Source organism: Prinia subflava, chromosome 19, assembly GCF_021018805.1.
Source record: "Prinia subflava isolate CZ2003 ecotype Zambia chromosome 19, Cam_Psub_1.2, whole genome shotgun sequence".
Taxonomy (NCBI): domain Eukaryota; kingdom Metazoa; phylum Chordata; class Aves; order Passeriformes; family Cisticolidae; genus Prinia; species Prinia subflava.
Genome location: NC_086265.1, coordinates 11,408,030 through 11,433,549, shown reverse-complemented (window position 1 = coordinate 11,433,549; position 25,520 = coordinate 11,408,030). Strand labels below are relative to the sequence as shown.

General features: G+C 43.5%; 1 protein-coding gene across 2 annotated transcripts; it reads right to left on the bottom strand.

The window, feature by feature from the left end:
* Window positions 1-4,140: 4,140 nt before the first annotated feature.
* Window positions 4,141-19,960, bottom strand: CRKL (CRK like proto-oncogene, adaptor protein). Of its 2 annotated transcripts, none has more exons than XM_063415660.1 (3): window positions 19,606-19,960; window positions 16,588-17,050; window positions 4,141-8,022 (listed from the first exon to the last, which is right to left on the bottom strand). In XM_063415660.1, the coding sequence occupies exons 1-3, from the start codon at window positions 19,917-19,919 to the stop codon at window positions 7,888-7,890; spliced, it is 912 nt and encodes a 303-aa protein (XP_063271730.1). In that variant the 5' UTR covers window positions 19,920-19,960; the 3' UTR covers window positions 4,141-7,887. The 2 variants fall into 2 exon arrangements, with proteins under 2 accessions (XP_063271730.1, XP_063271731.1); XM_063415661.1 differs by lacking the exon at window positions 4,141-8,022 and adding an exon at window positions 15,653-15,811.
* Window positions 19,961-25,520: the final 5,560 nt, after the last annotated feature.

Here is a 25,520-nt window from a genome sequence, read left to right as displayed (position 1 = left end):
AATGCAAGACCTTTCCTCCCTTCTGCCCAAACCCTGCCTGCATTCCTTGCTAGGTCAAGCCCTGTGTCTTGTGTTCCCAGGCTGGAACAAGCATCACCAGGCAGCCTGAATGGTGGGGGAGAGGGAAAGGAGCCAGGCACAACGGGACACGGTGCCGGCATCTCCCGAGGTGGCTCCTCAGGAAATCACTGGCCCAAGCAATGCCCTGGTCTGCTTCCAGCAGGGACTGTCTCTTGGAGAGGCACAGCCTGGCTCTATTCTGGGTGATGACTGCAGAGCACTTGGAGAATTTGGCAGCAGGGAAGGGTGTTAAATCAGCCTGTCCTTCTCCAGGTACATCGTCTCCACCCCCTCCATTTTCCACAGCTGTTCCAATGTTGCGATGCCATGGGGCTGCGGGGCTGCAGCGTGGGCTGAAATCAGGGCACTGCAGCCAGGCAGGCGTGAGCCCTGCATGGCTGATGGATGCAAGCCCCACATCTTTACTGGCCTGCACGCACTTTCTGTTCCTAGGCTGCTCTCCAATTTGTCTTTATTTTTGTCTATTTAAATTTGCCAGTGTTGATCCCACAAACACCACTGTAGAGGTCTGTGGGCTTCTGCTGCTGTACAGCACAAAGCCTTGATGGAAATCCAGCACCAGCTGGAGAGCTGTTTCCACCCCATCACCCACCTCTGCCTTGATCAGATGGTCACTAGTATGGTGAGGGTGGATCACTGAGCCTCATACAGGCAGGAGCTGCTACTTGGAGGAACCTTTCTGTCACTGCTGGCATACATCTTGCAGTTTGGGATGGTTTTGGCCAGAGATTTCCAGTGGTGCTGCTTATTCTGCATGTGGTGGTCAGAGCTGTGTTAGTGCATCCAGCAGAATCCCAGACCTGAGTTAATTTTAGCTTTTCTGTTTCAGACTCCTGCTGATGTGTCCCGTGTCCAGGCCAAGGTGCTATTTCTTGCAGGGAAATGATCTTTGTTAATTTTAGATCTCGTTCTCCAAAGTGCCGAGTAGGCACAGCTATTCCAGGTAGTCGGGCACAGCGGGAGCTGTTCGGTCTTTGTGGGATGTGGCTCTTCCTTACACAACGAGGGCCAAGCCTGATGAATTACATTTCCTTTGTGCCCTGCAGAGCAGGAGGCTGATGCTCAGCAGGGATCCAGCCCAGAGCTGTGTATCGGTCGTCACTGCAGACTCAGAGCCAGAGCACCAGCTGCGATACCTGGAAAGAGAAAAGCTCTTTCTCTCCAAGGTCAGTGGATTAATTGTATCACTGGCCACAAGAAGAGGGGAAAAGAACAGTCTAACATAACAGAAATGGATTCAGCAGGTAGGTGTCCCCATGACAGCCCCTGAACCACATAATCCTGATCAAGGTAGTAAAGTAGCAGAATACATTAAAACTGTGGTAATTGAGTCTAGAAATTCAGGGGGTCATTACTTCCTAGTAATGAAAAATAGGCAAGTTTGATTTTTATATTTTTTATGACAAGGATAGCAGCAGTGCACTCGTAAGGCCTGGTTGGGTTTGTCACTTCTGTCAGGAGCATCCCTGGGGATCTCCAGGTTGGCTGCTGACTGGTGGTGGGCTGAACAGGAGTTGAGTGCCAAGAGTTTCAAACCAGCTCCTGTTGTTCACTTATGTCAGTCCCTTCTGTCTGTTCAAACCAGCATCCTCTCCTTGGACTTGCCACTCCCCCCAGATCAGTTAGATTTTGGGTGCAGGGGCAGCTGGGGGAAGGCAAAGCAGCATGTCCAGCACCGCCCTTGTACCCCTGCTGCCCTCTGACAGCCCAGCGAGGGCTGCTCCTGCCTGAGGCTCTGGAGAGGATTCTGGATAGCCCACACTGGGAATCAGTGCAGTGGAGGGGGATTAACAGTCCCTTGGGATCCACACTTTCACCTCAGCTTTAGTGGTAAGTTTCTAGACCGAATGCTAGTACCAGATTCCTCAGCGCTGACTTTCAGCTGCCCTTTGTTGGACCAGCCAGGACGAAGCAGGAGCCATTTCCCCGCGGATAGCCCAGATTTAGCTCTGATCCCAATTGTCTGCTGTGCCAGCGGCGGGTTAGACTAATAACTCGTGCAGGGAGGGTTCTGGTTACAAAATGCCTGGAATGAAGCAAGCAGGTGCTGGGAAGGTTAACTGAGGGGAGCACTGCGGTAATTCCCCATTGCCTCCCATTGCCTCGGCAGCAGTGGGATGGATCTTCCGCAGGTGAGGCTGCAGCGAGGGGCTGCCGGTCCCCGGTGAGCACCGGCACAGCACGGAGCAGGGGTGGCTCAGATTTTAGCTCCCGAGGTTGGGGCAGCCTGGTCAGGAGCCCCGTGAAGCACACGGGCTCAGGCACGGCGGTGGGCGCTGGGTGCCCAGGCTGCTGCCGGGGAGGGCGGGCAGCGGGAGCAGTGCGGGCAGAGCCCGACTCAGGGTGGGCACACAGCACTCGGTGTTAGTGAATCACAACCATCGGTGCCGCTGCGGCTCTCGGCAAGCCCTCAGGGCCTGCATTTCAGAGCAGGAGCTCACTCTGGGACAGCTGTGATGGTTTCTCTCCCGCTGCCGGCCCGTCCCGCCGGGACAGCGGCCCCGCTGCGCAGGGCTCAGCTGTTGGCACAGCGACCGCCGGTCTGCAGCTCGGGGGATGGAGGCTTCTGAAATTGGAACTGCTTTACCTTCCCCTGCTGAGCTGGGACTGGTGGTTCAACAGCTGCTACAGGAGCAGCTGACCTGTGCTCTAAAAAAAAGGCAGAGGGGACAATAGGGGGGGATAAAAATCAGTACGGTTGCTCCAAGGTGAGTGTGGACCTCAGGAGCTTTCATCTGCACAGTCCACACAATGGAGAATCATGTAGAAACAGAACAGTGTTCTGCTGTGGCTGCAGTTTTGGTGTATTTCCAACTGGTGTAAGCTCCAACACACACCTCTGGGTATGTCTAAATGGGGGTTTGTCATCATACTGGTTTAGAAATAAAACCTCTTAAGTAAATGAGTGACAAACTGATGAACCCACCAGACCCCAGCTTGCACTGAAAACTGGAGGCCTGTTGTTGGGACTGAAGGAACTGAACGACTTCAGATTTGCACTGGTGAAAGCCTGAATGCAGGTAAGACAAAATAAACCCACCTTGAGTTACTGCTTGCTTCTTGCTACCTTTTACTTTTTGCCTTTTAGCCCAAAACAGGATTACCAAGCCCACTGAATGTATCTGACCTATTCTCACCTTTAAAACACAACTGGTTTTCTCCAAAACATAACTTGCCAAATGTGACTATTTGATGATAAGACACTGTGTAGAGTTGACTATGAATGTTTATTAACATCACATGGAGATCTGTACTCCAGAGAAGACAAACACGAGGCTGTTACCATTTCTACAGAGTCCAGGGAAGCAATGTAAGCTTTGTAGGCTTCTCCTTTGCAGCAGTTGGGTGCCTGATGTTCTTCTCAAGTTTTCCTCCTACACAGGATCAGCTCAAGCATCAACACCTTGTTAATGATTTAACTGAAAACACCCTTTAAGTTTAGTTAGGTTACTATTGACCTGGATTGACTAAAAAGGCAGAAGATGACCAGGATGGGGGTTCTGACTTCCAGTCACAGACGGTTCTGATGTTCTGCACCAGCCCCTCGTGGCAGGGGCCAGAGCTGCAGTCCCTGCTCTCCAGTGCCTGCAGCACAGGTCGCACCTTAGTTACTCAACCAATAAGTGAAATTCAAACCATTGCATAAACCAGTCATTCTTACAAGCACAGTCAAGAGCATCACAGTAAACAAAGGTCACGATTTCCAGAGATCCTCAGAAGCCTGGGCCAAAGAGCACAATAAATGCAGTGGTGGAAGAGCACGGACGTGTCGGGCATCAGGGCAGAGGAGACAGCAGTGATCTGTATCACTGGAGATGCATCGTTTCATGTGAACCTCCAGAGCAGCATGGTCTGAGAAGAGGCACGAGGATGGAACAGGAGAGTATCACTCAGCCTGGCAACAGCGTTTTCTCCTGCTTAATTCTTTCTTTGATTCTGGCAAACTTCAGTTGACACTCTCTGTTCACCCACAGACCGGGGCACTGTAAGGACAGGGTAAGGGCTTCAACACTCTGCTGTTACTGTCAAGGTTTTCAGACTAAAGATGACAAATAATACTGTAAGTTGAGGCAAGTTTTATTTATACTGTACAAACAGGGCATTGGGGAAAAAACACAGTGGCTTGATGTTGGGACCAGTTCTATGAATTAAGTGGAGTAAGAAATTAAAAAGGCACTAATCTTAAGAAAAGACACTCCGTATCTTCTAAGAATATAATTCATTTAATACTGTTAATCTTATAGCACAAAAAATAAAACAAGCTATGATCCCCAAAATAAATTTTAAAAGCTTACACTTAATATTATTGCCTGAAGATCATGGTCTTTAAATTACATATTGTGTTTAAAAGTTTACACAGTGAAGACTGTCTCAAATACAAGGCCACCTTTCCCACTGTGATAATTGTATCCTTGTCCCAAAATACACTTTAACACAAATAAACAGAAAATGACAACTATACAGGAACACTTTCACTGGTCCCAAAAGGCAGTCTTTTAGGCAGGTCACGCTTTCAAATGCAGGTATCAAGGAAAATGCTTGAAAACTGGACTAGAAAACAAAGGCAGCCCACTCATTCCCAGGATGTTAATACAATATAAAAAATTACAGGCACATGAAATGGCACAAAGAATGCTGTTTTTCCCTTTACAAAAATAACACTCAGGCTCTTCAGAGCCTCAACCCAAACAGGATATTCCCTTTTGTTTATTCTTTCCCAATTTGTAAACAATCATGAATTAAATAAGCGCTTATCCAGTGATGGACACTGATTAAAACAGTTTTCATTTAAACTTTCAGACTGGTCAGAGGCTTCAATGTCTATATACACATGTACACAGCAGGAGGAAGCCAAGCCTTTCGTGATCGTTGACTGTGGCACCAGGTCATTACCCCAGCTCCTAGTTCCAAAGCAAGGACAACTTTAATGGTGCATAGATTGAAGCCATCACTTGTAGGCTCTCATGCTTCGTGTCAGGTTACCTTACACGCCCAAGAACATTTACATTGATAGATTATCACTCAGATTCAAGAGGTTTCATAAAACGACAGCACACGTGTAAGCAAGCGACAAGCGACTGAGAATCCAGAGTCCTTCAAAGAGAAACACACACTGATCCAATGCCAGTGGGCAGCAGTCTTTATATGAAAATACTTGTCTCATAGTAAAATAGCCAAGACACGTTTTGAAGCAAGGTTACAATCAGCTTAGGCTGGTCAGTGTGCTACATTGAAGCCACATTTTACATACCTGAACCACATCACTGCTACTTGGAGAAACACTGCTCATTCACCGCCTAAAACCAGGTTCACAGAAACTCCAGAATTCTCGTCTTGGCATCAGATACCACTACACACAAATTTTGCATAGTTTTGAAGGTAAAATACTTTGCTTTTCTGCAGTATTGGAACATAATTAAACCTAAAACAACGTTTGTGTTCAAAGCGTAGACATTATTCAATGAGGGGATGAGTCAAGATGTTTATTTCAGTAAAAAAAAACAGGTTAAAAGTTATGTTCAAGATCTCAAATGTCACAGTATTTATTTACCACGCAAAGGAAGAATTCTACAATCAGTCTTCTGAAGAGCTGCCTGTAACTAGGTCAGGACTGAAATAAGATTTCTCTGCAGCAGACTGAGTTAGTGCAGTTTGTATTCAGAAGATGACTTTCAGTAGTACAATCTGTGTAGTAAATGTGCAGGTATTGTTGGGGCACAGGAAAAGCATGACCTTCTTTAGTTAAGAGAACTGCATAGCTTTTCTTTGCAAAACAAAATGTCAATGCCTATTGTCAAGAATTACAGCACCAAACACTTCAGTCAATGCTACTCTACTTCACAGTTAATTTGGTAGTAAAATGCTGTACAAGAACTTCCAGACTGTCAGCCACTTGATCAATACGACAGAAAACAGTTAATAGATGAACAGAGAGACTTCTTTAAAACCTGGCATTTTGAATGTCTGCTTGAGAATGCCATTTCTGCAGTTCTTCAGTGCCTTCCAACTCAGGATCTCATGGCACTCCCACATGAACTACTAACAACGTGCTTTTATTAGGATCAAGCAACACAAATCAACAAGAAAACATGCTGGAACTTAAGACAATGGTTATATCATTAGACATTTGTAAGATCTGATGACATTCTGCAGGTGTTTGAAGTTTCTTGTTTTGCTACAACCAAGAGCCTTCCGAAGTTGAAAAATGGGAGCTGCTGTTTTCCTGCCAGCTTCCACACTGGACATCTGCCTTACCCAGGCTGTCTGAAAAGGGAAGTTTTGTAGCTGTATCTTTGCAGACATGTATCCTGTTAATTCAGCATTCCATCATTTTGAAAAGAGCATTCCAGTTCACCTACAGCACGCACTTGAAGAAGGTGGCCCAGGACTGCACTGTGCCTGCGCTTTCCTGTGCTGCCCCCGGCTGAGGCTCAGCACGGCGGGGCAGGAGCGGCGCTCGCTCCCTGCTGCAGCCACACCCCGGCAGGACAGGACGGGGACAGCAGGAGAGAGGAGCTGCACTGACCACACTCCTCTGTGCCTCCTGCAGCCCCAGCACACGGGAACCCAGGCAGCTGCACCAATTGACATTTTCTAGAGGATAACGGGAGAGGGAGGGAGCTGGGTCACACATAAACCACAGCCAATGCCTTAGGAAGGGTAAAAAAAAAGATGGCAGCATGCAGAGGACTTGGGATACAAGCAAGGAAAAGGAATGGAGGGGAAAAAGAAGATGAAAGCAGCTCTGGCAGAGAAGCACAGCAATCCAGACATCTGGTAAACAGGTAATGTGTTTGAAAAGGAGCTTTATGAGCTGGGGCTGGCATGGCTAGGAAACTTTGGAGAGAGCAGGGAGCCTGCAGAGAAATGGATATAAAAGGTCTTTAAATGTTTAAATAAGAGGATTTTATCAGGATTTACCAAGTTCTGCTGTCCCACTCCTGCCTCTCATGGCAATCTGACCTATCTACCAAGTAACAGCTTGATGACAAGCACTTCTGTATTAGTAAAACCACACTTTCAACACTGCATAAGAGCAGTATGCAGACCAGGCCAAAGTGTTTCCCCTTAAAGCTCACTTTCTACAGTTAGTACTTGCAAAAATCAACAGAAATGCATTAAATATGTCAAAACCAAGTTACAAGTATCAACCCCTCCTAGGTTTCCTTATAAATAAATGCATCAGGTTCGATGCACCTCAATCAATGGTTATTTGCATTTAACACACACTGTTTCAGGAAGGTCAACAACAAGCTTAAGAGTAACAGAAAAGAGCAGTGTCTAATACAACTGCCTAGAATACATAAGCTCCAATTATTGTCCTTTACAGAAACCATCATTTAAAATGTACTACCTTAGGACAGGTTGCTTCAAAACTAAAACTTCTTCAGTTCTAAAATTGCATTTTTGTTGTTGCTTTTTGTTGGACAGTAACAGACAAGTTGCATGTTTGACCTAAGATTAGGGCTCTTCCTACAGAGCAAACCAGAAAAAGTCCACAGAAGTCTCAATGGGAAAGGTTTTTTCCCAGACCTCTCTGCTATATTCCGGTTCAGTCTTCTCCAGCTTAAGGCCCAATAAAGTTTTAGAAGTGAAACTAAATTCTGGATGACGCAACTACGGTCTGAAGGTCAGGCAGTGACTTCAGTTGTACGTATTCCAAATGTATAGTAACAGAACTGTCAAACTGCAGCAAGCTGGAAAATGGGCAATGCTAGCAATGTGCCATTAAGTCATCTTCCCACCTCAAACAATGCTAATGATAGCCAGGAAAATGAAGCAGCAGTGTAAATCGGGCAGAGGGAGTCACTCGTTCTCATCTGGGTTTTGAGGGTCAAATATTTTGACATGTGTGAAGGGGAAGAGCCCTTTTCGACCGTTGACTTCTCCTTCCCACTGACCGTTTATATTCATCCTTGTGACCTTCACAATATCTCCAACCTGTGGAATTAGAAACAAAAACAGCCTTATCACACACAGGATTCTCACCTCTGATATAAACACAAATCAAATGAGGAACAACACAAACAAGCCCATCATAGGGAAAGAAATCTTGCCCTCTTCTTGGCAGAAGGCTTAACTGAAAAGTTACTTTTAGTGAACTACAATACCAACACTTTATTGCTAAACATAATAATGTTGTCTGTGCCCTGGGACTCTTAATTACAGACATATTTATAAAGATGACTGAATGACACCTCTTTTTACAGGAGAGCTTACAGCTTCATGCAACAGTATCTTTAACTTAGATATAAATTCACATCAGTAAAGCTACCATCGGTGATGAGTCACAACATCCTTTCCAAACAGCACAGTAGTGGGACTGGTTTTAGCAGCAGCTGACTTAAAAGAAATGTACTTTTATAATGAGAGATTCCTAAGGTAAAGAAACCATTACTTGAAGCTCTAATTCTGATGATCACAGTCTAAGATCTAATCACTTCTGTAATTTCTAAAACAATGGTACACTTCCAAAGTTGGGAAATGCTATCTCAAACTTTTTTCTTTCATAGTAGATGTAGATTCTAAGTTTATTTGTGGTTTTCACATCCACTTCCTGTCCAAGCATTTGAAGCAGGAATGATGACAGGTCAGGCCTTTCCTACCATAACTGTTCTCTTCCTATCTGGCACTGAAAAATGAGAAAAGTCTAAAATATGATCAAGCAAGAAACAACAGCCCAAATGATGATAAATTATACTCTCACCGCTCAACACCTGTATTTAATGCGGATTAGCACAATTTACAAAGTGAAATATCCAAATTGACAAGAAGCATTCAAGACAAGCTAAATTCTCCTTCTCCCTGAGATGCTTCTGGAGAGCTGAGCACGTGGTCTGTTACAGCAGCTCTAACTCTCCCCCTCCCTTCCTGTTTTCTTATTTGACTCTATGTGGTAACTACAGTAAATATTAGAAAAGTGACATTAGCAGCTAAAAACTAATTTCACAAAAAGTAGAACCAGCCTATGACCAATGCCCAACAGCTCATAAGCTTCTTTCCCAAACTAGGTCCAAGCTCTTTGTAGCTGAGTCTAAGTTATTAAACTATTGCTGTGAAATGCAAAGAAAACTAGCTTTAATCTTTTTTAAGGAAAAACCAGACATTGATACAGAATGTAAAGCTATTTGTCTACATTTTCTAAATAGGATTAAAATACAGACCAGATGCAGATAGGCCCTTGGCAAACATCCTTAAACAGGTGAGACCTGTGTATTTATGTTAAAGAAAACCAGAGTTTTCCTGAGTTTACAAAATGATGTGCAAGTCACTAGATGATCTGAAGCCCATTTAAACCAGTTACCATTACTGTAACAGATATTTTTGAAGATCACACAGAAGCAAGAGCCTTAAAAGTGAAATTTAAGATATTATAATAAACTCATTAACAGTTAGTCACTCAGTGTTATGTCTCTTAAAATAAAATTCGTCAAACTTTGAAACTATTCTCAGAAATTTAAGCCTTATGTGTTGCTGTCTTCCCTACTTTTCTGCACCACTTTGGTTGTCTGTGTCCTGTCTGCTGCCCATATTTGAGACTGTCTCACTTGGAACAATTGTAACCTTCTGCTTTTGAGAGAGGAGAAACCCCTTTGAACTCCCTTAAGTTCTCAGGATGTAACTGAGACCATCTTACTTTCTTAAATGGACATTTTTATATGTGCTGTTCCTAAGCTCAAACATGAAGGCAGCACACAGAGTGAAGCAGTTAAACCCTGCATGTACACACAGCATCCACCCGACTGCTCTTCATCTCTCCAGGGCCTGCTGCAGCATGCTCTAATTGTGTATTTGCTAAAAAGCACAATTTGTCAGACTTCTCACTTAAGAAAGCTTTAAATAGTAACAAGATGACCTAAACAGGAACCTGGCAAATGTCTCTTTAGGAAAAGGCTGATAACATCTATAAATACTCAGTGTTACACTGTTACATTTAAATAACTCTTGAAGACAGATCTAAGTTCCAAATTCTAGACCCAGCTTGAGGAAGCTGCAGCCAACGTCACAGCAGCTTAAAGCTAATAAGTTTCATTTTCACTCCACCACAAACCAAACCCACTCTCAAACCCTTTAATCTTAAAAACTCCTTTGACTCAAAAACATGGACCTGCATTTTTTCAGAGTTTGATACTGCAATTCTGTTCATGTGCTGTAGAGATGAATCCATGATTCATTCTGAAGCTCTGGAACAGATAATTCTTCAACTTGGTTCTGAAAGACCTCATAATGTGAATAGGTTTGGAAATCTTGCTTCAGCTGAGTGAAAAGAATATTTAAAATATGTCTCCTGTTGCATTGCAACAAACTACACTGTAGATGATGGATGCAAAATGTCCTTTATGCTGCTGGGTGGGCAAAGCATCTGCCACTAAAGGGAGCTGGCTGACAGAAGCTACTAAAACATATCCCATATGCCAAGAACCACTGGAATTGTAAAATAATCTGCAATAACTTTCTAATATTTTTGAGAGGGCTTTATTTTAAATGAAAGCTGCTGAATATCCTCTTGTGCTACATTATTTTAAAAATGTAGTTTCCCTGAGAAGACTAAATTAAACAACATGTTGAAATAAGAGTTTTGGTGCAGGAACCTTGATTTCATGCTAGACTAACACATGGATCTTATCTTAAAGACCTTAATTTCAAAAATGTCTACAAAAACCTGGTCAACTAGTCCCTCTATGTATTTTTCCCCCAAGTAAAAGCATTATTTCATAAATGCCTTTTAAAGCACATATAACATGGTCAGCTGAGGTGCAATCTCCCACTAAAACTATTTAACACACTATTTTTTTCAGAGAATGTTTTAAGCCAGTCAGAAGAATTGTCTTATGATTTGGCACAGGACAGAGTCAGGAGACCTGGTTCCATTCTCATCTCTGCCTCAAACTTCCTGCATGACTCTGGACAGCTCATAGCCCTTATCTACGGATGAGGAGAACACTTCCTTACACTCAGCATCTCTCAGATAAGTGAATTCAGTTGTGAAGCACACCAGCATGGCTGGAATGAAGTATCACTGCTGAAATGAGTAATACTTCTGAAATGCAGCCATTTGGTTACACCCAAATGATAAAAATCAGAATGTATTTTAGATAGCATCTTTCATTATATCCTTGTTAGAGCATGAATTCAAAGCCCTGGGGAAACACAAGCTATGGAACATGCCAGTCAGAAAGTTACTTCATTCACTCTAGACTTTTCCATACCTGTCTTCCATTTGAAGCTGATTCATACTCTGCAAAATGTTTCCTGCAAGCCATTTTAGTCAGCCAATTCAATGAGTTTTACAGATATTCCAATTGTATGTTAATAGTTCTATGGCTGATAAAGTTCTGTAATATAGGTTTAAGGAGATAAAAATGCATTAAAATTCTAAATCATCGTTTTAGCCCACTGGGTCAGTGCTATAGAAAACACTGCTCTCTGGAATCTACAGGGTGTTGAATCTCAGTCATTATCCTAATTAATGCCAGCTCACCTTCTCTGGCAACACTAACATTAATACCAAAACCAAAGCAGTTGTTCAGGCCAGCTGCCTGTCTGGAGAGGAACAGACAAGGTCCAACACTGAGAAAATGCCTGATACCCCACTGTCCCCAAAGTGAGGATACACAGGAGAGGCAGAGCTCAGCCACTCCACAAACAGGACAAAAGGACACTGAGGGAGCTGGTGCTGGATGTATTGGAAGATCCAGGAAAGCACCAGGCTGAAAGCTCAGCTTCATTATCCTTCACTTCTGATGTGCTGGGCCAGAACACAGCTGATGCCCAAACCAGAGAATCAAACAGTTCAGAGGAAAAGCCTCATCCATTCTTGAGGCATGAAAGGAGCTTCAAGGGCAACACAGAAATGTGGAAGTGCTGGATGCAACTAATCTGGCCTCACCTAGGAACAGAGTAAAACAAAGGAACTTTGCATTTCACCAAGAGCCAGGGTAGGGGCTGCAGCACCAAAAAAGTGCTGCTTGTCATTACATGGTGGTAGCCTGTCCCCTTCAGATTCAGCCTCTGTCATGACTGTACAGGATTTGGAGAGTTCACTTTCAGTTCAACAGTTATAGCATCTAAAGATAAAGATCCCTGATCAACAACTCACACTACACAAATACAGGATCAATACTTTGCTTAAAATCCAGACTTTGTGGGTTAGATGCATTTTAATGTTTAACACAGCAAGGCTAAGTTTCCTTGGCTTAAGAAAAACACAATGCTTGTTGTCTACTGAAAGAAGTAGCCTACTTTCCTAATTAAGAAAGTTCTACTTCTAGCACATTTTGGCCTACTTGTCTCAACTTTCCTTTGAAGAGGGAAAAAGTTAACTGTAACCTAATTGTAACAAGCTCAAGAGAAATACTGTAAGTCAGTTATATAATTATGGTGGATGGATATTTATTTCACCAAAACATTTCAGTGACAGGTTAACTCTGTACTAGCAAACATACACATGTATGATTGCTACATCACAAAAAGATAAACTACTTAACACTATGATGCTGGCACGAGTTTATAAAAAGCCAACACTAGAATAAAAACTTTTAAAAATATAGTGCAATTCTTGTTTAAAAAGAAAAAATGAATCTTTGATTCTATAGCACTGTCAAGTTAAGTCTGGAGACAAACTCTAGAACCACTGCTGCTTCAAAATTAACTGTGACACTGATTAGGGCACTGGTGATATATGTAACAATCATTTTTTAAACACAACAGGTATAAATCTGGTGGCTGCTGCTGGTCTCCCATTGTCTGGGTCTTTACCCTATTTCATTTAGAAGTGAATATAGAATTTGTTGTTCATGTCCTGGTTAGAGCTTGTCAGTTTGAAACAAGGCCTCATTAGCACACTATTGCTAACAGACTGGCTGTAGATTTACCACGAGGTTTTAAAGACTGGGAAAATTTCAGGTAGACTTTGCTGCTCTGTATCACAGTAACAGTGCCAAAGAGTCTCTGCTCTTATCAAATCCATCACCTTCTTAAAGTGTAAGTCCTTTGACCACGGGCTTGCCCTCCTATTTTCCCACAGTAATCAGCAGGATTGAAGAGTGAACAGCAATGCCTGGCCCTGTGGTGCAGAGTTTTGGTCCCAACAAGCACAGGACACTGTAACCCTGTCCTTCATAGCCTTCCTCTGCAGCACAGAAAGGAAGGAAATCGCTTCTTGGCTGGAGGTACACAAATAAAGAAACAGACCTGGTTGTTCAGCCTGTCGGTTAAGGGTTGGGTTTGGTGGTTTTTATTTTCTAGCTTGCTTGTTTAGTGGTTTGGGGTTGTTAAGGCACTAGGCATAAAATTCTACACGTATTAGTAATGAAGTTAGTTGTAGTGAGAAGCTACGGAGTTCCATCTGTAGAATTTAATGTTCATTAAAAACATTAAATCTGAACTGCCAAAGTAACTCAACAGACAAGAGCATATGTAAATCTTAGAAATACATGTAATTTATTGTCAGCTTTACAACCTGTTCCCTGCTGCAGGGAGATGCACAAAATTACATGTACCACCAGCTGTAAGCTTTGAGATAGTGTGTATACTTGCAACTACCATTTTAGCCTATAAATGGATTATAATTTAATTTTTTATTTTAAAGAATAAAGGTGGAGTATATAAGCAATAGGACTGAGTCAACACTTATGCATTAGTAACTTCAATAACACAAATATAGTTACCCAGAGAGGTTGTTAACTCCCCTGGATCCCTGGCAGTGTCCAAGGCCACGTCTGACAGGGCTTGGAGCAACCTGGGGTAGTGGAAGGTGGCCCATGGCAGGGGGTGGAATGAGATGAGCTCTAAGGTCCTTTCCAAACAAACCATTCTATGATTCTATATAATGCTAAACAAACTTAGTCCAGCAAATATAAATGCCCTATTGACTAGTGTCCTACAGAAATAAAATTGTAGTTGCTCTTAAATTGTCACACTTTTAAATTCACCAGTTGAACCCTTCATCTTTATCCAACCTCTCAGATCTTGCTTCAGATTTTCTATAGAAGAGTCACTTGGTCACTTACATTTTTCATGTAAGAAATTAAAAAAACAAAACAAATAAACTTGCTTACAAAACAAACATCTCTGTAACAGGCTATAAATTTTTACCTTTTCTTAAAGAAAAATTCTGTCAGCTTCTATAAACAATAGAGTACAGTGGAAACACTGGGCTTGCAGGCAGGGAGCTTGTCCCATTTACAAGCTGAACCAAGAAGAATGACATTGCTCCACTTAAAAGGAAGTCGAGCAGATTACTATGCCATGGCTTTATTTACTCCAGATGCTATTCTCTTCCTTTTAAGTCCTGTCTGTGTGCTGACCACACAAGGCTACAGCAGCAAACAGATATTTTGCTTTCATGTTGCTTTATCAGTTTAAAAGAGGTTGCACAATCATAAACCATGTAATTACACTCACAAGGTGTTTTACCTGTACACACTGAACTGCCACTTAGGGTACACCTATATTGAGGTGGGGAACAGTCAAATAATATTTTTATGAAAGACCACCATTAACTTTCTTCCCCAAAACAATCCCATAACCTGTTTTTTGTCTAACACTACTTTCAGTGGTCTTACAAAACAGAAGTTTCAAATGGTTCTGTTTATTTAGTACAGCCCTCACAAGGGTGGGATTAAATATTTTATCAGGGTCCTGCAGGTGTTTGGCCAACTAAAGGAAAGTCATTAAAAGAAGTTGAATCATTTTTTCCTTTAAGAATAGCCCATGTGACCAAAAAATACTGCTCTAATGAAGTTGCCAAAGTTCCCTATGCGTGGATAGATAGGGAGAAGCTGCAGTCTCTGATTTCAATGAAAATGTAGAGCAGTCCCCAGAATTCTGCTTCTAAAGCCTCTTGAGAAGCCACAGCGTGGATGAGGTACACTTGAAAAGAAAACAGACTGCATGGGCAGACAGAATATGCCAGTGCTGAGAGACACAAAAACACGAGGCAGTAAGTGCTTAGAGCATGAGAAGAATCTCTCAAACAAAACTTCAGCAATTTGGAGGTTCAAACCAAGTCAAACCTGTTTGTTGGCCAGAGAATTAATCCTCCTGGTATCCTAGAGCAGCTGAACTGATGGGGTTAACTAGGTCACTTAAAGGGCAACTCAGAAAAGTCTGTATGTAAGGACCAAACCTTCCAAGTGGTTCTGCTACCCTGCAGCAATGCAAGCTCCCTGAAGTAATGCCATGACACATTGGTAACATAACAAAATCAATCGCTTGCCTCGCTTTGCTTTCAGAAGCATGAGCAGTTTTGGCAGGAATCTTCTGTACAGTGCAGTTGGCAGTGAATTTGCACTTTGTTCTATGATAATTTTCACACACTGTTCACAAATAACAAGCTGCTGGATTTCACAAGACAAAGAAATTCCAGTGATTCACATTTGACTTTTAACCCTGGAAGAGTAACACCTGTAGGAGTCTTACAAATACAGGAGTAAAACCATTAGGGTGAACACTCTGAATAATGGGAAGTCACAAATATAACCTTCCAAATCTCAGTCAAAAGTATCAGCCATGGGTAACAGCTTTAAATGGCAAAGTAACTGAGCAAAAACAACAGGAAATGTTCGAAAGTATTTTAAAAACCTTTATTATTTTACTTGCTAAAATGTTATTGCTTCCTATGCTTGTTTGCTTGCATTTGTTCCTGGAAGTATTGCAGCATGCTCAAATTTCACTTTTTCCAGGTGAGACATTTTCGAATTACAGGTTAACTATCCTTCAGTATCATCTAAATGTAAAAAAAAAGAAAATCTTAGTCTTCTAGATACAGCTTTGACAAACTTCTTCCAATCAATCACTTACTCCAGTTAAACTAGAAGTATCATATGAATTCTTTACTATGTACAGAATAATGCTCTAAAGTTTTATAAGAATAAAATTAAAAATGCAATAACAAGCACAGGAACTTGCAGCACTTTAGAGGTTACACTACACTTCTCACCCTCAAGTTTTGGTGTTCTCAAATTCCACTTCTGAAAACCAAAGTAAAAGAGACTAGAGATATTTCTGATATATTCTGCCCAGATTTCAGCTCTCACCACAAGATCTTCAAGTGCATCTCACAGCTGAAGATGAGAAACACTAGGTGTTATCAGCCAGCAATCTTTACCTTTCTCTGAAGGATGCCACTGCCAGTTCTTAGCCTGGAACTCTACAATGATTAATGAAACATCTCTTTCCTTCCTCAAGATTAGGTGGAGAAGCAAAGCCATCCTCTCACTAGCATGTACACTCTGCTACCCTTGTAATATTTGCACAGTTGAACAAGCAAGAGGGGCAGGAAAACACAGGTCCTAAAGTTACTTACTAGCTTTCTTTTCTCAAAGGAAGTGGTGTAGATGAAGCAATTCTTGTGGATGTTTCTTCAGAATGTAACCTAACTTCTCAGTCCCTTGACATAAACAAGCAGACTCCACATGAAGTCATCCACACCAAGTTCATAACAATTTTTAGTTTCTTCTTTCACAAGGCAATTGAAAAGTCTGAGACTGAGGAAAAACTTACCTCTAATGCCAGCGCAGTCTTGTCATAAGCACAGGGTACTCTCTTTTGGATAGCTTTGGCATAGACTGGTCCATTCTGTGTGGATGGCAGAGGGCTGATCACTGCTCCAGGCGTGCTGGATACTGAGGGAAGGGGAGTTGCGGTCTGAGGCTGAGCGTAAGCATGGGCAGGCTCTGGAATCCCGTAACTGTTGGAATTCCTGTTTCCATGCTTGCCAACAGAAGATCTGACTACCTTTTCTACGTAAGGAACAGGAATCATCCCAATCCGACCTTCCTTGTTTCTGGCACTCCACCACTGTTCTTCTGGCTTCTCTACAATCACCAGGATCTCGCCCTTTTTAAACGGAAGATCCTCGGCATCGTTGCCAGGGAAGTCATAGAGAGTCCGGACGTACTCCGCGTTTTCATCTGCACTGGACAGGGCAGGGGCAGGCCCAGATCCCATCGGTGGGCTTGGATACCTGGGATTGGACAGAAGTAAGAGCTGTTGGTTTGTATTTCCAGGAACAAAGCTAAGTACCACGTTTGCAGCAGCAACATGAATTAGAGAAGAGTTACTGACTTGGATTTGTAACAAAAGTATTGGCTTGGTAGCACTGTGAGGCATTTCATGAGTAACTGACACACTCAAATAATTACTTAAATATCCAGAGTAGCATCCCCAGAAACCCAAAATAATCTATCATGGGATGCAGAAAACTGAGAAGAATAATGCAAAATCTTCATCCACCTGTTCTGGATTGTTGTGAAGATCTTAGAGTCAAATTAATTCTATAGCCTAAGTTTTTACAGTAATACTACAGAAAACCAAACTATTTGGGTGATTGAGGTGGAAGGGCAAGACATAAAAATGTAGCTGTGAATCTCTCCAAGAGTCCCCCACCACCTCTACAGTCATCCAAATAATTTTGTTTATAATTTCAGCATCCACTTCTAAAGAATTTGTAACTAAATGCTAGACTTGAAACACTGTAGACAAAAAAGGGAACAAAAGTAAGACGGTATGACATCTTCATAAAGACAGGATGAAATACTTGCATCCACTGATAAGAAGGAACTAAGTGGGGGGGGGAAACAAACCTTCTAGAAATATTCCTTTGCCTATTAACCATATTATCTTTAATGTATTTACAGAATTGTTTGTTATTATGTCCATCATTTGACAAATACAGTCACTTTGTTGTCTGTGACAATATATAAGATTGTCCATCAAATGAGAATGCTTTCAGTATTTTCATCATAAATATTACACATTTTGTTCACAGCAGCTGTCAAAAATCCTTAATGGATATAGGCCACAGCAGATACTTATTACCTAAGCTATGAGAGCAAGAATGCATGTCATTAGCCTACTTCAATCCTCTTTTGCTACTTGCAAAATACGATGGAAGTCAAATCCCTGTGATTTTTGCAAGACATACCAGAAGAAGAGAAAGCAGCAGGTTAGGTCCCATCTGTCTCTGTGCTGAGAGAACAATATGCAACCAAAACCTTGAAATAAAGTAGTACTAAAATGTTCACAGAACATTTCACACAGAACTCCTAACAAATAGCAAATGTGCAAGTGCACTCAGCTCTGAGTTCTCAAGTGTTTTGAGAAAGCCAAGTCAGTCATAAATGATAAAGAACAAGTTTTTGCATCCCAAAAGGTTCAAGAGTATCCAGGTTGGAGAACAGAGATAAGCATGAAGATTGCTTCAGCATAAGACTTTTTTTCTTCCCAACCCTCCACAAGTTTAAGCATGCACATAACACTGGGCAGCTCCATCTAAGCATTCCTGCAATGGTGAAAACCATTTTTTGTTCATCTACCCATCTCTCTAGCCACAATCACTCCCAAAAAGACTGCCAGCAGCTCGATGAGCTCCTGAAGGTTGTGCTTTCTGTCACATCCTGTCCATCACTTGACAGTTTTTCAGAATGACTTTTGAGCAATAGAGTTTTTCAACTTGACAAGCTGTTGTCAATCTCTGACAAGTGACTGACTGTCATTAAGTACTGGTCTATGCCAAGGTTCAGTTGTGATTATAAACCTCAAAGTTATTCTTCCCTCCTAAGCACTTGCTAATCTGCAAAACATAATAAGATATTGAAATGAAGAATTCATTAGTGAACCAATTTATATATTTTTTTCATTTGTCACTACTTTTCTCTTATGTAATTTCATTTCATTCTATCCAGGAAGCCCAAAAGCTTTGACAAAAGATACTGAGAAAGGCTTTATTAATTAGAAGGAATATGTTCTAGGGTTCTTCATGAGCAGTTCACTGATGCATGTTGCAGGTACGTCCCATGCTGGGACCAGGACAAAGAAGGAGTTCATAGCCAAGTCACATTTTCCCATCCTCCTAGAACAGCATTTCTCAGTAAAGTGTATGGTATATGCAGATACAGATGAACAGTGACATCAGCAAAGCGTGAGAAATAAGTGGTTTACTTTTTTTTTTTGGTGCAGAAATGCCACTCTAGAACTCAGGAAAATGCTGCCCTAGAATGTATTAATGCTGACTTAAGGGGAAGCAGTCTAATCACATAAAAGGCAGTTCTGTTGTAATCAGTGTGGGTGCAGGGTAGACAGCAAACTAAGCTCAGAGGCTGTACTTCAAACACGGAGAAGACTGATGAACCAGCTTCCCAACCATCCTCGGAACGGAGAGACAATACCAGAGGAAAAGGGTAACACAAAAAGGGTGACGTGCGACCACACCCTCTTGCAAGGCAGCTACAGCCCGTGGTAGAGGTACATGAGATCTTCACACACAAGGTCAGCACAGGGACCGTGGATGACCTGACTGGAAGAGCAACACTTTCAATTGCCAGAGAGACCCACAGCGTTAAGGAGGCCCAGAGTTAGAAACGAATGTTTCCTTAGTGTTTCCTAATGATTCATAGCATCTACATCCACTGCCAGGCTCCCGGAGCCGCCCGGCTGCACTGTGACACCTTTACGAGTCTCACCCCCCGCGCACTCGGAGCAAAGGTGGCGGTGGGTGTGGCGGGGGCGGGGGCCACTCACCTGGGCGCGGGCTCGATCAGCGTGGTGGTGTCCAGGTAGTGGATCTTGTAGAACTCCAGCAGCGCGGGCAGGTGCTCGAACTCCTGGTCGCCGATCTTAAAGCGGCGGTTGGGCAGGGAGTTGATGATGTAGTGGGAGACGCGGGAGTTCTCGGACACCGACAGGACGTAGTCCCCCGGGCAGGTGGACGAGTCCCGCACCAGGAACATGCCGTGCCGCTGGCCCTGCAGCCGCGTCTGCGCCTCCGCCCGGGACACCGGGCCCACGTACCAGCTGGAGCGGTCCGACGAATCGAAACGAGCGGCGGAGGACATGGCTCCGGGCGGGGAAGGAAAGGGAGGAAGGAAGGTGAGGAGCCCGAAGGCCCAGGCGGAGGAAGAGACCCGGAGAAGAGGAGGCCTGGGCAGAGAGGCCTGGGAGGCGCAGCGGGCTGGGGGCGAGGGGGAAGCGGCTCGTGCCTACTCCAGGAGAAAGGAAACCCAGGAAAAGGGGGATAAGGGAGAAGGAAGCTCTGTGCCGCTGGACGCGAAGGGCCGAGCAGCGGCTGGGGTGGGGCTGGCCAGACGCGGCGCGCAGGGCCCCCGAGTCTCCCTCAGCGGCGGGGTGTGCAGGGCATCCTTCCCGCCTCTCTCAGGCCTGCGGCGGGCCCGGCCAGGCGGGTGACGAAGAGCAGCGGCGGCCGGCACGGACGGGCGGCCCGAGGAAGCGGCGAGCGGAGCCGGCTCGGGGCGGGACGGGCGGCAGAAGCGCGGGCGCCGCGTCCTCCCGCGGGTTCCTCCCCTCGCGAGCAGCGCTCCAAAATGGCCGCCGCCGGGCCGCGCGAGCGCTCCCGACACCGCCCCGCGCACGCGCCATGGCGGCGGCGGCAGCGCGCGCCCGCGCCCGCCTCAGGGGCCGGGCAGAGGCGGCGGCGGGTCTGGGCCTGGGCCGGGTGTGCGTGCCCCGGTGTCCCGGTGTCCCGGTGCCCCGGTGTCCCTCCCGGTGCCCCGTCCTGGCGTCCAGGGGAGCGGGAGAGCCGCCCTTTCCCCATTTCTCCGCGAGAGTCACTCAAGCCGTCCCCGGCGCACCCCGCTCGGTGCGGTGAGTGAGTCAGGGGGCGCCTGCCGCATCCCCTCACAGCGTAGGGCTGCCTCGCTGCTGCAGGCGCGCTTTGACGCGAGTCACCCCCCCAGAAACTCCCCAGCCCTTGGCCTTAAGGTGTCTGAGGGGGACCTTCCATCTTCTCCCCGTTCCTCTCGGCACGTTCTCCCTCCTGGGTGCCGCCCACCCCCAGGCTTTGCCCCCCGGTGCCCCGGGACTGCCCCGGGCCGCTCTCACTGCTCCTGGATCTGAGGAGCGCCAGCACCCTCACCCCAGGCGGTTTGCACACAGACACCACCTCCCCTGAGGTTTTGCTGGTTTTTACTAGTTAATTAATTTTCTTTTAAGGAACAAAACGCCCCGCTGTGATAATCATCTCTGATCTCGAGATAACTTCCTACGTGCTCTAAGGGGCCGTTTCCTGCCTCTTCATAGCCTGGCTCCCAGATAACGGGGTCAAAGCCCTGGCTGGCCCAGGCGGGAGGGACGATGGTGTCGCAGCCGCTGAGGAGGAAGGAAGCCCCGGAAAGGACTGAGCAGGGCTCGGGGGCAGCGCTTGGCACATGGTGCGGATGAGCTGTTTGAATTTGAGAGGGATGTTGGCGCCCAGACAGGCACCGAGCCGTGACTCACGTCCCGGGCCGGCAGCGGCCCTCGGCCTGCCCAGCCGCGGCGGGCAAGGGCGCGGCACAATAACTGCGCTGGCTCCCCGGACGTGCTAGAAACCCCTGCAAACGGTGTGATTTTAGCTCGGACTAGTGACTTTCTTTAATTTGTGCTTTTGCTTTTTATTTTGCTTCAGGGCTGGCAACGTGAAATGAAGCAGCGCTTGAAAGAAAAAGAAAAAAAAAAGGCCAGTTCAAATGGAGAAATAGATTTAAGATGTCTGTCTTGAAGCGCTTAACTGGACTGTTGTGCAGTGTTATTCCAGCTTTGCTGTCGTTCTTTCATGCTCTGCCTTTTCCAAAGGCTCAGTCATTACACAGTCATCTTTTTCCTCTTTGTTCCTTATCCTGGGTTGGCAGCCAGTGCCAGCTGAGGTGTCTGGATTGGAACACACGGGCTGTGTCTCTGCAGACATTCAGCAGAGTTCAGACCGTCTTAAATGAAAGATTTCTCCAGTTTTAGGCAAAATCATCCAGGAAAAGTCTCATCATTAAGATGAAAGTATCTTAAAGCAGTCCCTGAATCTATGCACAGGTATCATTTTACCAGCTGCTGACATACAGCCATCTCCTGGGTGGAAAACAACAGCTGTTAGTCATGTACAGCATCACTGGCAAAACAGTGACCTAGAGATGAATAATTACATCTGAAAATTCCATCCATGCAAAAAAAAAAAATCATCCATTACTAGGAAAGCTTACTTAGCTGTACCTCTGATCCATTCCTACTGGTTTAAGTGCTTGTATCTGCCAATAAGAGCCACTTTTAAACACCTGTACACAGGCTACAATAGAATATAAAGGTTTTGATGTTTTCTTGTGTCATTTGAACAGTTCTGGCTTGTTTTCTGTTTGACCATGGCCAAAATACAGATTAAAAGATAGCACTTGGACTTGCAATAGCATGCTAAATAACATTTAAAAATAATTACAAAAGCTGTAAGTTAGCAGCAGATTTAGTAACATATAGTATATAAAAATGAAATTAAAATTCCTGCTGCTTCATTTGATTGAATTACAATTTTTGTTAAAAATCAAATATACATAGTGATTTTACCTCCATTTTGTACAGATAATACTAGAATATTGAAAGAGTTGGAACATGTCAGAAATAAGTAGTATTGATTATAAACCAGTTTTTGTGCAGTGCTGCATGGGGCTGGGCTGCTGCTGGAGAGACAACACACCCATCTTCCCATCCAGACAGGATCCTAAGGCATGGAGAGGTTTTCAGTTTGGAAGGAACTTTCAGATTAGGTGTTCTGAACTTGTATCTCTGCAGGCTGTGTGCATCCTTCAAGTCATTCCCTCCTCAGTTTTGGTAACTGTGGTTAAACTGAACCACATATTTTAGGAAAAAGATCCCTTTTCATCATCAATGTTTGCTGATAAGACTGGGCTTCATCTTCCTAGACTACAGAAAATCATCTCAGGTTTATTACATCCCTACAAATGCATTTGGTTTAGGAAGAATGGATGAATGTTTGGTACCACTTTACCTTTTTAGTACCTATAAATCTCTTTATGGTCTGACTTTACCTGTTGCCAGCTGACACCCTCAGAGCATGGCCAGCTGCAACACAGTGGAGGAGTGGGGAGCTCAAAAGTGCATCAGCTGCCCATGAAATAAAAACTCAGTTGGCAGAATATTCCCTTGAGAAGGCCCTGGTGCCTCTTTCCCTGTGCCCAGATGTTCCTTCTTCCTTTCACCAGAAGCTTTTGATCTCATCAGCTGGGCTGAGTGCCAAATAAATTGTACATGTAGCTCATCCCTAAGCAAGGAGAAGTAAATTTCTGTCAAGGGTACAGAATAAGAATCCTTATTTTGTTTCCAATCAAGTACTGGGTATGCTTCCAATGCAAAATTAATGACCCTAATTTAAACTATGAGGAAAATGAGAAAGGATATGTTGGATTTGGAAGGAGGCAGCTGGAGAAGAAATACAGTAGTGAAAGCAAAACTGAAGCAATCACAATCACTTCTGCAAATGGGGAAGCCTGAAATACTGCAGGATACAAGTCCACTAATTACAAATCTGGCAAATATGCCTGTACAGCTTTACCTCTGTGCTGGCAGGAAATAGGAAAATAGATCATCAAGAAACCTAATTACTATTCTTCTGGACTTCCTAATGAATCAGCAGTTTAAGTGTTGGTATTTTGATCACTCAGTTCTGGAAGAGCTGTTTGATTGTTCTCTCACAGACCAGAAATAACTTAAAACTTTCTTAGTTCATTGTCCATCTGTCCACAATGTCTTGTTTTATACTGGCTCAGAGAGCTTAATGTAAAGAAAAAAAAAAAAAAGCCTTTTACTGTCAGATACAAGACTGAAATATTTAGGACACCAGAGAATTTATAAATTAAAAAAAATACAGAATCAGCTAGAAATCCCTATGAGTACGTGTTTCTCTTGAGGTAACAAAGCTTAAGTGGGCTCGTGAAAGTTCAGTTCCTGAAGCATCATTCTTGATAGGAAAAACAATAATAATTAATTATTGTATCAACCTGTAATTCCTGTAATTTGTTTACATAGGTAACAGTAGTGAACAAGAAGTGCTTTATGTCTGCTGAGTAAGAGAAAATTGGCATTTTTAAAGTGAAGCAATTTTATTATTATTTAGCCTGTGTGCTGGTTTGAAAAAATGACCTGGTCTGGCCTAAAATGAGCTCCTGCTAAAAAAATTATTATGATGGTTTGAGCTAAACTCTGTGATTTTTTAGCTAAATGAAATACATGCAAGTAAGACAGTGCATTCTGTAACTTCTAACAGTCACATTTTGCTCAAATGTAAAGAAATTTTGGGGCTGAAACAAATAAGTTTTATCTTTATCAAATGTTACCTGCCCTTAAGCTTAGTTCTTGTAACTTAGGGTTATTATACCAATAAGTAAAAAAGGAGAAAAATAATGTAGTGCTAAGGTAGATGATCATCTGCTTTAAGTAATTTCCTTGCAACTGCATTCTAAGCTTTATATTCATCAGCTTTGCACAGCATCCAACTGCAACATCTAGTGAATAATGCAATCACAAAATTGCATATGCTGATAAATGGAATAATGGATGAGCTCTCTAGAAATCAGTATTCAAACACAGGAGTGACAGGTAGAAACTGGAGCCCCCCAAAATTTTTTCTCAAGATGTTTTTTTGGCTCATTAATTACTCATGCATGTCTCCTATTCTCCTATGTAATCTAAGAATTAGCCTCTCATGTTGGTTATTTGTAACAGTGAGTAATACCCTCTAGTGGTACACATAGGAAAAGGAGCTAGACAAAGAATGAGGATTTATTTTTCATTGTTTAAGAGGCTAAGTAAGATTTCCTCTAAATAACATTAATAACCCTATATCTTTGCATAACACGGCATCACTGGTCTGTCTAGAGGTGCTGGTTAAAATGGAAAATGCACTGCACTGAGTTAGATGTCTGTTAGTTAGAAACAGCTGTTTCTTTGCAGAGGAAACAAATTGGAAGTCTGGAAGGAGTGGTTCTAGTGATACCCAAGCCAGAGAGGTATATCCTTACATCTGAAGGCTACATTTCATTCCTACACATTACAAGTTACTCTGTAGGCAAAAAAGGAATATTTATCAGTGTCTAGTATTGCAGTGTAATAAAGTCTGTATTTCCAGACCCTGTGTGCAGTCCAGAGTTCACTATCAAAAAATCTTTTCGGAAAAAGCGCATTATCAGGGTTTCCTGCAGGTACTGTCTTTTGTTTTATTTGCCAGTTGGCAAAGATTCAGAGATGTTAAAATTGACAGTGCTGAAGAATAAATTCCAGCAAATGCTCCTCTTACCAAGAAAAAGCTATTGAACTTACTCAAACAAATGTGCAAATACTCTTGAATCTTTTTCCAGAAGCCCAGTCTACTAGAGCAGAGTAATCTAGTTCTGTTTTGAAATCATCTGTGCCTCCATAAACAGAATATGCCCAAGTAGGGGGAATATGCAGGAACTTGCTGAATTTCTCTGAAGCAGCACATCCATGTGCAGTATTTGTCACAATGTCACTTGACTAGTCCCATGTCATTCTGTCACTGGGTTTGCCTTTCTGCAACCCCGTTATTTCTGTAAGATTTAAAAGCTTTTGGTAGTTTTTCAGGATTTTCTGGTGGCACTGATTATTCCACCCTTCCAAGAGGAAGGATCTCTCACTGTTCAGCA

Excerpts from the sequence above, each read along its gene's own strand:
- CRKL (XM_063415660.1), bottom strand. The coding sequence starts at position 19,919 with ATGTCCTCCGCCGCTCGTTTCGATTCGTCGGACCGCTCCAGCTGGTAC. Across the intron at positions 17,051-19,605 it reads CTGATCGAGCCCGCGCCCAG|GTATCCAAGCCCACCGATGG; the intron begins GTGAGTGGCCCC and ends GTCCAATCCCAG. Across the intron at positions 8,023-16,587 it reads AGACTGCGCTGGCATTAGAG|GTTGGAGATATTGTGAAGGT; the intron begins GTAAGTTTTTCC and ends CTAATTCCACAG.